General features: G+C 46.8%; 1 protein-coding gene across 1 annotated transcript in view; it reads right to left on the bottom strand.

Annotated features, from left to right (window-relative positions):
- The window catches only part of pde3a (phosphodiesterase 3A, cGMP-inhibited), a gene marked incomplete at its 5' end in the record, with an annotated part of 64,282 nt that overhangs the window by 17,766 nt on the left and 29,763 nt on the right, over positions 1-16,753 (bottom strand). The window contains one exon of the mRNA XM_080851075.1: positions 11,700-11,750. Within this exon, the coding sequence (XP_080707201.1) occupies positions 11,700-11,750 (51 nt within the window). The remainder of the gene's footprint in view (positions 1-11,699; positions 11,751-16,753) is intronic.

Below are 16,753 nucleotides of genomic sequence, written 5' to 3'. Positions count from 1 at the left end.
ATAATAGCTTCATTGCAGGGATCCATCTGTACATGTTTAACTTTCCAGTGATGAGCCCCTGAGCAAACAAAGCTGCAGTCCATATGAGCTGCTGGGCCTGAAGCTCTTAACTGCACAGGGTACACCGTCCACCTCCTCTGGCCCTTAGCTCTCAGCAGCAGCATCTCCTCTGGCCCTCTTCCCCCCCAGCTCAGTGCACCTCCTCTGGGCCTCAGCTCTGAGCAGCAGCAGCACCCAGCCCTGGCCAGGCTGGGGCTCAGAGAAAACGGTGCTGTGCTGCTGTTTGTTTTCAGAAGCTTCCAGAATTATTATTTTTTTTGCCCTTCTGCACTCTCCAACCTGTAGTCTCTCTGCTGGCCAGGGCAAACCTATTACTTGGGTACACTCAGCACTTAGGTAAGGCCTTGAAAGATAGAGGGAGAGAGAGAGAGAAGAAAGAAAGAGAGAAGAAAGAGAGAGAGAGAGAGAGAGAGAGAGAGAGAGAGGTGAGACTGCAAAAATAAACCAAAAACACTTGATCCTGACCTTGAAGGCCTTAATGGTAGAACAAAGGCAACAGTTGAAGGCTCAGTGGAGGGATGTAGACTAATGACCTTAAATCCTTGCAGCAACAGCGAGAGGCAACTGGAGGAATTCAGGTTAATCAGCATGCTTGATGGTGTTCCACACAGTGAAAAACACAAACACACACACACATGCGTGCACACACACACACATCTATGCAAAACAAATACACATACTGTATTTGCACCAAACTAAGACATGCATATATTATGACTGTTTATCCTCATCTTCTCTTATGTGTGTGTGTGTGTGTGTGTGTATGTGCGTGGTGTGTGTGTGTGTGTGTGTTAAGTTTGCGGACAGGTCAAGGGTCCAGAGACACCTTGCTCCAGAACACACCACTGCAGTTCTTTACTCAATCCAGCAGATGACGAACACCCATAAACACATCCACTGTCAGCTCCTGTTATCACTGTTACTGTTATCACTGTCAATGTTATTACTGTAACTGTTATCACATTCCCTATAGGACACAAAATACAGACAGTGGGAATATATAAGCAGTGGGCACTTTGTCATTCGACCACTCATACAAAAAATTAAAATTGTGCCTAAGCTCCTCTGACCCTGCTGAGTTTGGCCTCCCCCTCATGTACGGGAGTTGAGTCACTCTGTCAGGGTGGGAATCAGAGTGTGACGCCAAACGATAGCCTCCTTCACCCCCCCCCCCCCCAATCCTCCTGAGAGCCTAGCCAGCCCTGAGGTGAGTCACGCTGTGAGCATCCCACTACAGGATGAAAATAGTTTTGCTTAAAGAGCGTCGTTAGGAAGGTGATCTCCATATGAGGGTGATATCCATCACGGGTTCGAACGATCACACACACACACACACACACACACACACACACACAGGTGTTGAAAGATTATCAGGAGACCTTTAAAATTTGAAAACCAGAAGCTTAGGCCTAAACTGTGCTTAGCCTGTTCACCTGGAAACCAGTCTAGCCTCGAGGTCGAAGGTCACCCATGCCACGAGGCGCAAACACCACTAATGAAAGTCGTCTGTCGATGGGAACAAGCACTAATCAGCCCCTCGCTCTGCTCAATAATCCCATCTGAGCTATTTCAGCCTGGTGGTGGGTAGGGTCAGTGAGGGAGCGAGAGTGGCTCTCTTACAAAGGACTACCAGCCCCTGACAATAGAGGCCACTCTCTAAACAGTGGAAACAGTGGAAGCCTGAAGACACAACAACCGTATCCTCCCGAATCCTTCTGCTCCCTCCTGCTTGGTCCATTCACATGCAGTCACTGCACTACCTGTCTCCGGTAATGAGCAACACCACTACATCCCCACCCCCATCCCAATCCACCCCCCCCCCTCTCTCCACTTCCTGTGTGAGGCAGGTCTGCTTTCTCTCCACATTCCTTTATGAGACGCAGCTGTGCATCCAGCTGTGAACTAACAAATAGGAGGAGGAGATCAGTGGTGGAGGTGCTGGTGTGCAGGAGGGATCTGTATCTGGCACGTCCACCTATGCCCCGGAGTGCTCCTGCATGGTGCACGGACTTACAGTAAGTTACGGCATAAGGATCAGCTTCCTGCCTGGGCCAAGACACTCTCCAGGCCAGGGCAATCTCAAACACTCAAACACCGACTCACTCTGTCCCTTACACTCGCCCCCACACACATTCACACACTTTCATGAAAGGTGAATATACACACACACACACACACACACACACACACACACACACACACACACACACACACACACACACACACACACACACACACAGGCACACAGAGCAATGGCATATGCGTGAGTTACATAGAAAACGGGTCATCTACGCCCCCCTTGCAGTTAAAATGATTCCAAACACAGACGTCCCTGGAAGATAACCTAGACCCAAGTAGTATGTTTCAGTAGCTCATCAGGGGCAAAGAACAAACAACAACAACAACAACAACAACATCAAGGACATGGATTTGAGAAGATACAAAATATGGATTTCTTATCTGTGCTGTAAGTTACTTGAAATGAAAACATCTGGTAAATGACCGAAATGCAATGTAGTGTAAGGTAAGAACGTGGAAATACAAGAGAGTCACAAAGAGACAGAGGCAGACAGAGAGAGAGAAATGCGTGGAGGCAGAGAGAGAGAGAGAGAGAAAGAAGAAAAAAAGATGGAGACAGAGAGCGGGGGAGAATGCAGTCTGTTTGTGTCTGCGCTAGTGCGAGGGCCACTGGCTAGGTCGTACACGTACAAACGGAAGCATAAAGACCGATTAAATCTAGAGCTCTCAGCAAGGCGGGTTAAGTGGACAGAGACATCCAGGCTCCTTGTGTGGGAGTCTTTCTTTTTTCCTCCCTGTCTCTCTGCCTTTATTCTTCTCTCTATCTCCCTTTCTCTCTCTCTCTCTCCCTTCATTCTTCTCTCTATCTCCCTTTCTCTCTATCGCTCTCTCTCTTACACATACACACTCGCAAAATCCCACACAGGAAATCCTTTGTGATGTTTTCTTGGAACTTGGAAGTAGAAAGTTTTGTGCATCTTGAAAAACTTAAGACACCAAGTGACATGAGATAATTTCTCATTTATCAAAAATGACATAATTTAGTGACAAACACACTGGATAGACAACAGATGGCATCTTTAAGCCATCTTGATTTAATATGCCATGCATATTACATACACACAGACACAGAGAGAGAGAGAGAGAGAGAGAGAGACTATTCTTTCCTTTTCAATTACATGCAGATGTCTACATATATCATATCCAACAATCTCTCATCGGTCCCACATAAAGGAGCATTCTGTATTTATCCTAACGCACACACACACACACACACACAGAAAAAAAAAACATATAAAAGCCCAACAACATTGGCAGGCCTGGCAATAAAAATGACAGTATGTATCTTTAAGCATTTAACAGCCGATAGCTATCGTAAATTACTTCCTCAAATATAGATTGGGAGTTGGGAAAGTAAATTGCCCAACAGTTTCCCCGAAAGGCAGATGATGCTATCTCCCAGATATTCATGGGGGTGTGTGAATCACCTTATCCTGAAGAAATACATTAGGTACCCCTTCAGCTTCATGGCTTTACGACATCCTGCAATTACGACATTCACCCATTACCTAGCAAGAATGGACTCTTTGTGTGCTTAACGTCCTCTGAAGGTTTGTTTCTGTGTGTTACGTTTAGGTGTGTTTCTGTGTGTTACGTTTAGGTGTGTTTCTGTGTGCTACGTTTAGGTGTGTTTATGTGTGTTACGTTTAGGTGTGTTTATGTGTGTTACGTTTAGGTGTGTTTATGTGCAGGTGCTTGTGAGAGCAAGTAGAGTCTGCCTCTGTGTCTGTGCACGTGTGCACGTGTATGTGTGTGTGTGTGTGTGTGTGTGTGTGTGTGTGTGTGTGTGTATGTGTGTTTACTGTAAGTGCATATGCATATCCAGGGGCTTTATGCAAGGGAGCATGTATGTGCACATCTGTGCATTTACGGCAACACAGAAAAAAACTGCTTTTAAAAAACGCGGAAGGGAGGATGGATTGAAAAAAAAGTAGGGGGGGGGGTTACGATGGTGCTGATGGTGATGAAAAAAAAGGAAGGCAGCAGGCAGTAGAAACAGTATTGATCTGTGAAGGGTTGACAGGGCGCGGCAAACAGTCCAGCAAGCGCCGAGCCCCAGTGTAGACACACATAGAGCGGCCACAAGGGAACAGCCTGTCAATAGTAGACCATCGATTCGCCTGTGCTTGGGGTTATGCAAGTGGCACATACACTGAGGCCTCCATTTGATCTGCTGAGTCACATCGTTATGATGGCCGTTTACAGAAGGAGGCCATGCATACCAGTTTCAGATTTAAGGTGTGGCAAGGGCGAATGGCGACTCGCGAGGCATTCGTTATCTGGAGAAATACAGAGAAAATGAGAGAGGCTAAAAAAAAAGAGAGATAAGGAGAGAGAGACCAGAGGAAGTGGCAGGGAGAGCAAGAGAGAGAGAGAGGGAGAAAGAAGGGAGGGAGGGAGTGAGAGAGAGATGATAGGTAGGTCACAAAGCAAAGTTGCAGTAGTAGTTGTGGTGTAAACAACACCATAGCATGTGTCATAGCTCACATCCTCTCTCTCTTCCCTCTGTCTCCCTATTTCTCTCCCTACCTCCCTCTCCCTCCACTGAGGCCCAGAGACAGAGGAACTGGGCCTGTAGCACCGGCGGACAAGGCTCCGAATCATGTGTCAACGGGGGGGTGGGGTGATGGGGTGGGGGGGCGCAGATGGCCCACCAATTCCACAGGCAAGAACAGGGGCGACTGCACAGAAAGCAAGCGAGGGAGCGACTCCCAACCCCACACTCGGCTGCCAGCACCCCTCCCCCTCCACTGCTCACGCTCAACACAGCACAGCACAACACATAACGCACAGCACAGAAGTACTGTCTGCTGGGGATGGTTTTGGATACCAAAGAGAGAAAAAAAAGGTTCTACATAATCCACTCTTTAAATGGTTCTTCTCTACACATACAGACACTTTTGGAGACCAAAACAGACTTTTAGAGTGGTCCCTCAAAAAAGACGTTTTATACTCTAAACCAGGGGTCTTCAACGTTTTTCAGGCCAGGGACCCCCAAACTGATGGCGAGATGAGCAGGGACCCCCTACTATATAAATTGCATAACAGTTTGTTTATAATATACTGGGCCTAGTGCCAAATAAACATAGCTACCCTGTTATTGTGTCGATGGCACACATCCTCCCACATTAGTGAGATGTATCTTCTTTTCAATTACTCCTGACTGACACGATCCAACGGATGACGGAGGAGGAGTCTGGCGCATGGAGTTGTGTTGACAACATAGATGTTATAGTGAGATTGACAGGTCAACAAACCAATCACACCGCTAGCAAGTTGTTAAGATTGTAGGTAGTAGCATGCTAACATTAGCTAGGAGGCTCACACACCTCGCAAATCCTCACTTATTTTTCAGTTACAATTAACGTTTTTTGACCTTGTACAGTGTCTATTTCTCTTTATTTTTTTTTAAATCTAAGCAAAAAAATGTCAAACTAACAATGTACAAACAAGACCAGCTATGGAGTTTCACGCTCTTTAGACTTGAGCAGAAACGCGATCTGATTGGCTAGTGCCTGTGCATGAAAGGTGCTGTGAGTGAACCGGTGCCCAGCTTGAGAGAGCTCCTGTGGGTAGCTGAATGTGTCGATTGGACTGAAAGATAACGTCTTCTCGATCAATTTATACGTTCGCTACAATATGTTGGATTTATGTTAATGTGAATTTAAAGGGAATAAATACAATTCTGATTTGGAAGACATTTAAATTTGTGGAAAAAAAATTGGTTGGATTTTTTTTTTTAAATATTAAAAAAAAATATCTTATCAACCAAAGATTTCGCGACCCCCCTGCAGTACCTCCGCGGACCCCCTGGGGGTCGCGGACCCCCTGTTGAAGACCCCTGCTCTAAACGCAAGTTAGAAGATGAGGGGTCATAGCAGCATTGTTTAAGTCCTTTTAGATAGCCGTTGCCCAACTGCTCTGTCTCATTGTAAAGTACATGGGGATGATGAGAAAAGGTATACTGGATTGGTTTTACAATGGCTAAGCCACCAAAGAAAATGACTATAAGCTCTGTGTGTGAGTGTGTGTGTCTGTTTGTACATATCTTTGTTTGTGTGTGCACACATGTGGTTTTATACTGCAGGAAAGAGATTACTGCAAAAATGGTTCACTCAATCCTGTCCCGACTATCAAGAGCAAAACCAACAAAATGAAAACAACAAAGGTAAAAAGAAAAAAGAAAAAAAAATACTATTCCTGCTCCAGAACTTCACCGTTGCCTTTTTTTTCCACATTTTGGCAAAGACAGGCGGCCAAACAGCGAGACCCACCGGGAGGGTAAGTAGCTGGCAAACATGACAGACTGATGCCATGGCCACAGAGGAATGTTTATTTGCCACTTCTGAGACGCTCCAGCCTTCGCTACTGGGTCACTTAGCCAGAACGTGGCAAAGACTGAATTGCTGGCGGTTAAGACTTGCGAGTCTCAGCCAGTGAGGCTCATTGGGATTCCGAGCACAGCGCTTTGGGTGCTGTCCAGTCCGCTGACCTTAGTTTTTCCCTTGGAGAACACTCACCGCCTAAACACCAATCAGGCCCTGAGTGATTGTAGTCTGGGGGGGCTGAATAATGGGCTTGTTATGTCGAATAGCCCCTGTGGATCAACAGTCTCCAGTCTCCAGGGGCCACAATGTACTGTCGATAGCTCCAGCTTCCATCTGCTCTTTGGTGTCTGGTGGATTAAGGAGTGAGGTGGTGGAAGTGTGTGTGTGTGTGTGTGTGTGTGTGTGTGAGAGTGTGTGTGCGTGTGTGTCTTTGGCGGGGGGTGCAGAGGGGTGAGACATTAAACTCTCTGAACTCCCATTTGTAGCTCAAGCAAGGCAATGTTCCGAGAGCGAAAAAAAATAAGGCTTGCGCAAACACAGAGCTGGATTTCTCCTCCAGTTTCTAACTCCCTGCTCCAGGGGAAGCATGAAATAACTCATCCACCGCCACATACGGTCATCTGTACATTCGTATGCGCGTCAAGAAAACATGTGTATCCAGAATATACAACCGCCGGCTTTAATATGGGCTTGTCAAGAAACATGGCCGCCGTAGGCATCAATAAATCTCCCCAGATGGAGTGCTGATTTACGCGGGCTGTGAGCAACCCTGGCATGCCACAAACACAGGACTCGATTCACAGAAATACGAGTGGAGAGAAGGAGAGGAAAGAAAACACACAAATACACACACACACACACACACACACACACACACACACACCAATGCTGGGTGAGATGAGAGCAAGGAGCCAACACTAAGTTTGACACTCTTGCCTCCTCTCTCCTCGCTGCAGGACCTGCCCGAGCTTTATGTGATGTTCCACTTGTCCGTCACAGAACAGCTGTGCTAAAAGCAGTTCCTTGTTCTGTGCTCTATCTACAACTCTAAGCAATTTTTTGTCTCCAAACCAACTGGAGTACCAAACAAATATTTGCACGCTCCACTGGTGCAGCTTAGCTCTTGGTCGTCATCTTAATGAGAGGAGAGCACAGGAAAGCTGGCAGAGAGAACATACTGCACCTGACTTGGGGGATGAGTCCGGACATCTGGATGGAGTCCTCCCGTAGCACGACTGAGCCTGCTGTTCATCATCGCCTCCCTGGGGCAGACCCTGAGCCTTTATCCCCCCTCCCCCCCCTTGCTCCTCCAACTCCTTTTTTCCCCCCTCTCTTCTTTACTTCTTGTCAGTCTGTCTGTCTATCTGTCTGTCTGTCTGTTTGAGCTGTGATGGCTTCTCCTCGTGGGATGGAGGTGAGCAGATCTGACCACACTTCACACCAACGTTCCCCTCATATGCCAAGAGTGTTCAACACCTCCCCCCCCCCCCCCCCCCCCCGCTCCGTCTCTCCCTCTCTCTACTCTCCACTCCCCCTCCAGCTTCCGAGCAGTCCAACTGCTATGCTGTGCACCAATAGCGTGAGGCTATGCACATAGGTGTTCCACACTCCACAGAGGTAGGCAGCACAGGAAGCATTACCATTGGAAATAGCTTGTTGCTAGGAGATGGTCTGGGGCAAAGAGCAGTGCTTCAGTCCCACACATAAAACAGTTGTCACAACAGAGAAACACTGCCCCAAACAGTTCTCCTAACTGTTAATTAGCGAGGGCTATTTATATAGGAAAAAGGTGGGATCTGTCCACTGAAAAAGGCTTTGGGACTGGAGCCTTTCTTGATGCAATGAGACGGACAGGGAGATGGACTTTAGCAGGGAGGTTGAGATGTGTGTGTGTGTGTGTGTGGAGGGGTGGGGGGTGGTTTGTCCCGGGACCTTGGGGTCTTCGCAAAAATCTATCTCCATTCTTCTTTCTCGCTGCGTGCGTCACTGCTGGCTACGGTGCTTCTGTTTGCCTGTGTCTTCACACGCGCTCAGAGAATGGTCCTCTTAGGGAGTGCCGCTGCTAGGAATCAATGCAAGGGAAAACTGGTCTGAGGTCATTCAGTTAATAGACCACGAGACTGAAGCGCGAGACAGTTCAACTGAGTGGACAAAAACACACTTGGAAACATGGTTGACTTTTTTTTCCCCTTGCTCAAACATTGGCACAGCACTGGCCTATGTGATGCGGTAACGGCTTTTCCAAACGAGGGCATCTTTATTTAAAGGTTTGGTACATATGCATTGAGAAACTGCCGAGCGGCCACAAAAAATACAACAAATCTGTGACAACAACAGAAGAAGCAGGCTGGGACAGTGACAACAGTGAGTGTCATTGATCTGCGAGAGCAAAGGATATCCTCCTGATAAGACAGGCAAACATGCAAACACACGCACACGTACACACACACACACACACACACACACACACACACACACACACACACACACACACACACACACACACACACACACACACACACACACACACACACACACACACACAACACACACACACACACACACACACACACACACACACACACACACACACACACACACACACACACACACACACACACACACACACACATTATATTGTGTGGACTGTCCTGTGTAACTGCTGGTGCATTGTTCCCGATATCAGTGTCCAGCCTCCAGTTCCAGCTCCAGCAGCTTCATACATTATCCTGCCCTCCCCTCTTCACCCCCTCAGTGGTCCTGGAAATAGGCCTATTGTGGGTCACTGGTGATTGACAGCTGTTTTCCCAGGCTGGGCTTAACACATGTAAAGCCCTCCACCATTCCTGTAAGCCTCTGCCACCGTTGCTGTCCAAGACCTTTCTCCATCAGCAAACATAATAGCCTTACCGGCAGCCCAGATAAAGCACTCTGATGGAGGCTGGCATTACACAGGGTGGGGGGCGGCGGGGACTTCAACCTCCACACCAGCGAGATCTGGACTTAAAAAGGAGGGAACAGTGTTTTATGTCATTCTGTAATGATGACAGCAAAAACAGCTGAAGGCCGTATCACCAAATATTTTCCATCTTGGAAAACAGTTTGGGCATATCTTTACTATAGTGCTACTTAGGGTGAAAGTAGCATAGTGCCAAGTTCAGAAGTTATAGGTCCATCATCAAGTTACTGCTTGAGTGAGCGAAAAGATCAGCATATTTGTAATGACAGCATAGAATACTGAAGGGGCATTCCACCATTCGCCGTTCACCCCTGTGCCATCAATGCTGAGGCAATGTTCATGTATCACTCACAGACACTCTAACACGCTGTGCTGAAATGTAGCATCTGAAATGAGGCTTAACGCCCATGTTTGATAACCCTTGTGGGTTTTTACTCCTTGGAAGTCACGGATGCGGCACGTGTGTGAGCAGGCCGATTCGCGTGCTGGCAAAGACGAAAAGGTGCTGCCTGTGCGCTGAGATAATGGGGGGCGGGGGTGAGTGTGTGTGTGTGTGTGTGTGTGTGTGTGTGTGTGTGTGTGTGTGTGTGTGTGTGTGTGTGTGGGGAGGGGGGGGGTGGCTAACGGGACATCACGCAGTACATCTGTTCCTCTGTCTAACAAGAAAAGAGTGTCTTTGCAAGTTGCAGTGAGTGTTGCTGATGACCTCAGCACAGGGAAGCAACCATAGCTGAGAGATGTCAGAGGGGAGAACACACACACACGCGCTCAACACGTGCCACGTGCCAGGCAGGTGAGAGGAACAAAACGCACACACACACACACACACTCACATATACATATATATATAAACACACACACACACACACACACACACACACACACACACACACACACACACACACACACACACACACACACACACACTCACATACACATATAAACACACACACACACACACACACACACACACACACACACACACACACTCACATACACATATATAAACACACACACACACACACACACACACACACACACACACACACACACACACAAACACACAAACACACACAGGAATACAGAGGCACATACGGATACAAAACCAGATACAACAAAGGTGCACAGGCTTGCACACATGCTCACACGCACGCAGATATATGCTCATAGACATACAACTGTGCATCTGTGTATTCACACACACACACACACACACACACACACACACACACACACACACACACACACACACACACACACACACACACACACACACACACACACACACACACACACACACACATTCCCTCATTCACACAGACATTCACTCATTCATACATAAACACACACACACACAAGAGAGAGAGAGAAAGAGAGCATTTACGTAATGTGACTGCATTATCGTAACTGCCCTTGTGGACAGCTCGAGATGGGAGATAATATCTCCCTCTCTCATCTCGCAGCCTTTTGTTCTCGTTCTTCTCTCTTCATCTGGCCTTCGAACACACACACAGAGATCTACACACACACACACACCAAAGTACAAGTCTACACACTCACCTCTGCATTCACACACACTCAAATTAACACTTGCACTAGGCAACAAGAACACACATGCCTGGGACCAAGTGCACCAAATTATCTAATATAAATCCTCACACATAACATACTCCAGCTCAAGTAAAGAAAAAATCCCCGCGCAGGAAGGAGTGGCTACACATTCATGGGAATGTTTCAAAAATATTCACTTAACTGTGCTCACTGTATTAACTCGCTTTCTAAGACACATTTAAAAATATACACATACTGTCCTGAGGACACAAACACCAACACGCACCTCACACATGAACACACACACACACACATACACACACACACACACACACACACACACACACACACACACACACACACACACACACTGTACTGTCCTGAAGACACAAACACCAACACGCACCTCACACATGAACACACACACACACACACACACACACACACACACACACACACACACACACACACACACACACACACACACACACACACACACACACACACACACACACACACTGTACTGTCCTAAAGACACAAACACCAACACGCACTTCACACATGAACACACACACACACACACACACACACTGTACTGTCCTGAAGACACAAACACCAACACGCACCTCACACATGAACACACACATTCACATCAGAGAGAGGGAACACAGAAGAGCACACACACACACACACACACACATGAACACACACATTGTACTGACCTGGGATCCTCGGGCGCCTCTCTTGTGGTCCCATTCAGGATGTTGGAGCATCTGTGTGGGGAGGCAGAGGAGAGAGTCACACACACACAAAGACTGGCAGCGCATTCCTATTCACCAGCCACCATTTACCAGTGGCACTGCTGGAGCGGCACTGGCATTCTCCTCCGTGGCTCGGCAGCTAGAAATAATGAAATACTGCATTCACAAATAAAGAGACGGAGAGAGAGAGAGAGAGAGAGAGAGAGAGAGAGAGAGAGGGGAGGGGAGGGGAGGAGAGGAGAGGGGGGGCTCCTGGGATGCTTTTCCTCTACCTTTTTTTCTCTTACGCCCTCTCACACTCTCTCTCTCTTCCTCTTCTTCTCTTTCGGTCTCTATCTCACTTTCTCTCTATCTTTCTCCTCTCTTATTGTACACTTTCCATTTTGTTCAACAACATGCGCTCGGTAATTCAATTTCACAGTCAGCCTTGCTTTACTTAGTCCTCTGCACGGCTTAATGGCTTCTCCCAGGCAGTAAACTTTATGTGTTCTAATTAACAGACAGCGCAACCTCCCGTAGGCACCACCACACAGCACACGCTCCACTTGCCTGCCTCGACGTGGGGAGAAAAGAAAAAAAACGAGGAGGAGGGGGAGAGAAGAAAAAAAAAAAAAAAAAACAAGAGACGACTGGAACTGAAATGCCAAGGTGTCGTAAGTCGAACAGTCAGACGGAGACGCGAGGTGACGACTCACGACTTTCTAGAATTCCGGATGGAAGCGGTTTGTGTATGGATGTCCCCGCACAGTCGTTGCAGGCACAGTAGAGCAAAATAAGTCGTCGGGCACGGTGATTAATGAATTCACAAAAAAAAAACAGTCCGTCTCTTTATGTGAATATTTTCCCATGGCAAAAAATAGAGAAAACAGTGGAGAACATAACAAATAGCTATTTTCCTCTATGGTTTAGGGAGGCCTGAAAGCCCGGCAGTAAATCAGTCATATATGGGTCCACACCAGACCAGTGTCGCACTGGCCATGGCTCTTTGAGTGCGCAACGTGACCTGGCATGAGACTGACTAGCTGGCTGAGCCCAAACACCAGCACCGAAACCACTGCCTTCTCTTAGTTGGAACCACAGCCTCTGCCACTCCAATACCAATACACTGACAGCTGACCTCCCCCATGGCCCGGGAACATTCAGTGCGATTAAGTAATGCTCCATTTGCATGCTGTGCTTATAGTCTAGTTATCAAGTGTTATCTAGTTATCAATCAATAAATAGCAAAAATGTGAAGTGTACTCTTTGGCATGATATATTTTTCTTGGGGAGCAAAATAACCCTCTCAAACTAAACTAAGATGTCGTTAGTGCTCTCTCTCTCTTCCCCCTTTCTCTCTCTCTCGCTCGCTCTCACTCGCTTCCATTTCAGCCCCAAAAGATAATATTTTGACAAGGGGGTCAAAGGGGAGGCCATCGAAAAGGAGACGCTGTCATTTGCCTTTTGCGGCTGAGAAGTTTCAGTTGGAGGGGGACTGGAGATTACGTAATGTTACATAACCATCCTCATCCTCCCTTTTCTCTTTTCCCCCCCTCCTTTTTCCTCCGATGAAGCCACGAGCCATGCATATTCAAACACAGTGTCTTGCATGGGGTAGAGTGGGCTGCAGTGGTGTGTGTGAGTGTGTGTGTGTGTGTGTGTGTGTGGGGGGGGGGTGTTTGTGTGTGTGTGTGTGGGGGGGGGGGGGGTAAAGGGGTAGAGTGGGCTGCAGTGGTGTGTGTGAGTGTGTGTGTGTGTGTGTGTGTGGGGGGGGGGTAGGGGTAGAGTGGGTTGCGGTGGTGTGTGTTCATGTGTGTGTGTGGGGGGGGGTCGGTAGAGTGGGCTGCAATGTGTGTGTGTGGGGTGGGTGGGTTGGGGGGGGGGGGGGTCACTGAGAGGAAGCCTTTGCTTGTAGTTCCATTCATTAAATTATTCAGCGCCGGGAGTCAGAGCCACTTTCCTGGGTGGAAATGTCAGTTTGCCACATTGTCACACCTTGCCTCGAACGCGAGATGGATCATGGGAAGAAGAAAAGGCAAAAAGATAGAGGGTGGTAATGGACTGCCTCCGAGAACTAAGGTGATCTAATGCCCTTTACTATGACACTACTTCACTCCTAACACTTGTCTGTCAGTGGACTATGCACTAGTCTCCTATATTTAACAGAAAACTAAATATCTGGGTCATGTCATTAATCAGAGTATAAATAAAAACAATTAAAATGGCGATATTACTTGTATAAAGTAAAATCAAACAGAAGCCTAGTCTAACTTCAGATCTGCTTCAGGTCTGCATCTGCTTCAGTGGCCTTCCCTTCTGCGTGCTCCTGTGGGATGGATGGTATATTTCAAACAGAGACGCACAGATGCAGCTGACAGCACTGACTTCATATCATGTGTGAGAGCGAGAGAGAGAGAGAGAGAGAGACTTCTTTAAAAAGTCAACATTATTCATGGACGTCATCCAGTGTTTTTCCGAAAGCGCCGACTCCTTCCCATCCCGTCCCGTCCCGTCCTATCCGGGGTGTTATTTTCCTTGAGTGGCTGCTGCAGCAACACACCTAGCAGCTGAGGTAATAATAGAGAGGCCCAGAGCGAGAGTCGTCGTGTAGCCTTCTGCAAAAATCATCAATCAACCGCCATTTAAAGGCGGGAGGAAGAAAAGTGCAGGGCGTTTCAAAGACTTTTCTCTTCTCCTGGTCAGACATTGGGGCTATTTGCTATTTTAGCTAACAGCAGAGGATAATGTTAGCCTGCGACAGTGTACCCACTGAGGGAGATTATTATATCAATGTCCTAGGCATCACAATACAGAGGGATAAATGTGTGAAACTCTGTTTAATTTGATTTTCTTTCTCTCGCAGAAGATGAATAAAACGGGGGGCTGTGCTGTTGATTCGTTGGTAAATGACAGATGAGGCAATCCTCGTAATAAGAGCATGAATCAGTGCCGGCTTAATTTACCATGAATGAACTGCTGCCGCTGGCATCTCTTAAAGCCTGGCCTCAATCTCTCTCTCTCTATCTCTCTTCCCCCCTCTCTTTCTATCTATCTCATACCCACTATCTTTCTCCTGTCTCTCTACCTCTTTCTCTCTCTATCTGTGCCAGGAAGCAGGAGCATTAGCACGCCACGTGCACACATCGCCTCGCCAGTTCCAAGTTTCAGCCTGAGCGGGCATGTGTGCCCACCACCCGGAGCTAGTGCTCCCCCGACGGTCTCCATTACGGCTCTAATGCACTTTTAATAATGTAAAGACAGTGGGGGAGCAGTCAACAGAGGCCTCTAATGCAGTCCAGCCCGAGATTACCATTCACAGTTCCACAATGATTCATTCATAACCAGCATAATGCCCATTTTATGATCTCTGTGGATGCCATGGTCCACGAGGGCTCTCTCTCTGACTACCTCCAAAGTCAGTTTACTTCTGTTGTCTGTACTGGTACAGAAACTGGGTTTACTTGTCCTAAAACCCCTTGCTTTAAAATAAATCTTTTAGGAATTAGAGCACATTTTTGTGAAAGGGTAAGCTGCTTCCTGGTGCGGCTGTCTGAATGTCTCTGTTACTGTGCTTTTCTGGTCCTCATGCTCAGCAACGGTGGCCCTGCTCATGACCTGCAGATGGCGCTGTTTTCACAACCAGTGTGCTGCAAAGAGATGTCCACGCTGGAGCTACGAGAAGGAGAGTGGAATTGCGAGACCCTCCAGTTCGACGAGTTCTGACAGCTATACAGGAAGATTTTCAAATATGGGGGACAGAAATGGATCTTTAGTGTAGTTGGTTCCTATTATATTTCCTGTTTGGTTCGATGCAAGACAGCTTTGCACAGTTATTACTGTGTAATAGCTGCATTATTCACAAGTCTTTTTTAGGAGGAGGCTCTCAAGTTGCAGGCAGAAAACAAAGAAATAATCTTTTGTTAGTTTAAGTGCTTATGTTTGAGCGTGAGAGAGGGTCAGTATATTCCTTCAGTGGTTGATAAACACATAGTATTGTGTGCGTGCGCGTGTGTGTGTTGTCCATTTGCCACCTCCACTCCACTTACATAATAGACTTACAGCCACATCTATTATGACAAAGCCCAAAATCGTTGTGGGCAAGGATTTCAGGGAGTTGAAAGCCATGATTGATGCTAAGAGTGCACATTAAGGTAATCAGAAGAACAGGCTAACCCAAGTCTTTACAACAAAAAAATCCATAAACTTCAGACGAGCATCTATAATCCTGTCAGACTATACCACCCCCTCAGCCACTTTCATCATCATTAGCCTACACTGAGCATATATCAGAAACTCTACTGTTCCAAATGAATCACCTGTCGTGGCAAAGGGCTTTAATCTGCCCTGTGTGTACAGACGTGGATGAACTGAGAAATAGGCCGATTTGTAAAACAGACGTCATTTAAAACAGACGCCCCAATGATTTATTATCCAGGCTTACAAGATGTGGAACAGTATTAACAGCTCGAGACATGAGCTCTCCCACAAAAGTGTATATTAAGCAAAGGAATTTATGACCTCTTTCAGACAGGATTCATTTACTTTCACTCGGACACGTAACCTCTTCCACAGAAGACATGCTTATACCACAACCTCCTTGCCTGTGTGTTTCTCATCTATACTATCAAAACAACTTGAATATATCATAAAGTACTTACTTTTCAACAAGAATGACTTGGAAATGAAAGGGAGCAGTAATCTTAGAATTGTGTCTGGCGGAAAATGTGAATGTTGGAGTTGAGTCCTTGAACACGTTACAATCTGCTTGGTTTAACTAAACAAGCACTACGATAATGATATATATAGAGGGTGAAATTACATATGAACAGTTACAATATGCAGTTTTGTTCACTTGGTGCTGAGATTTCATTTGTATAACTTGGGCTTGGGCTAACTTGGGCTTCCCTGGGAAATCATATTTTAATATATCACATTAGTTACAAGTAATTTGTACTCTAGTGGAAGCCAGCTTGGCAATCTGTTGACAACAGTTTCTGCTGTAGTCAACATGTTCTGTGACTAGAAAAGACTCCAGA

Source organism: Sprattus sprattus (genome assembly GCF_963457725.1).
Source record: "Sprattus sprattus genome assembly, chromosome: 14".
NCBI classification, from domain to species: domain Eukaryota; kingdom Metazoa; phylum Chordata; class Actinopteri; order Clupeiformes; family Clupeidae; genus Sprattus; species Sprattus sprattus.
The sequence above is the reverse complement of the archived record's forward strand: the minus strand, read 5'-3'. Positions and strand labels throughout refer to the sequence as shown.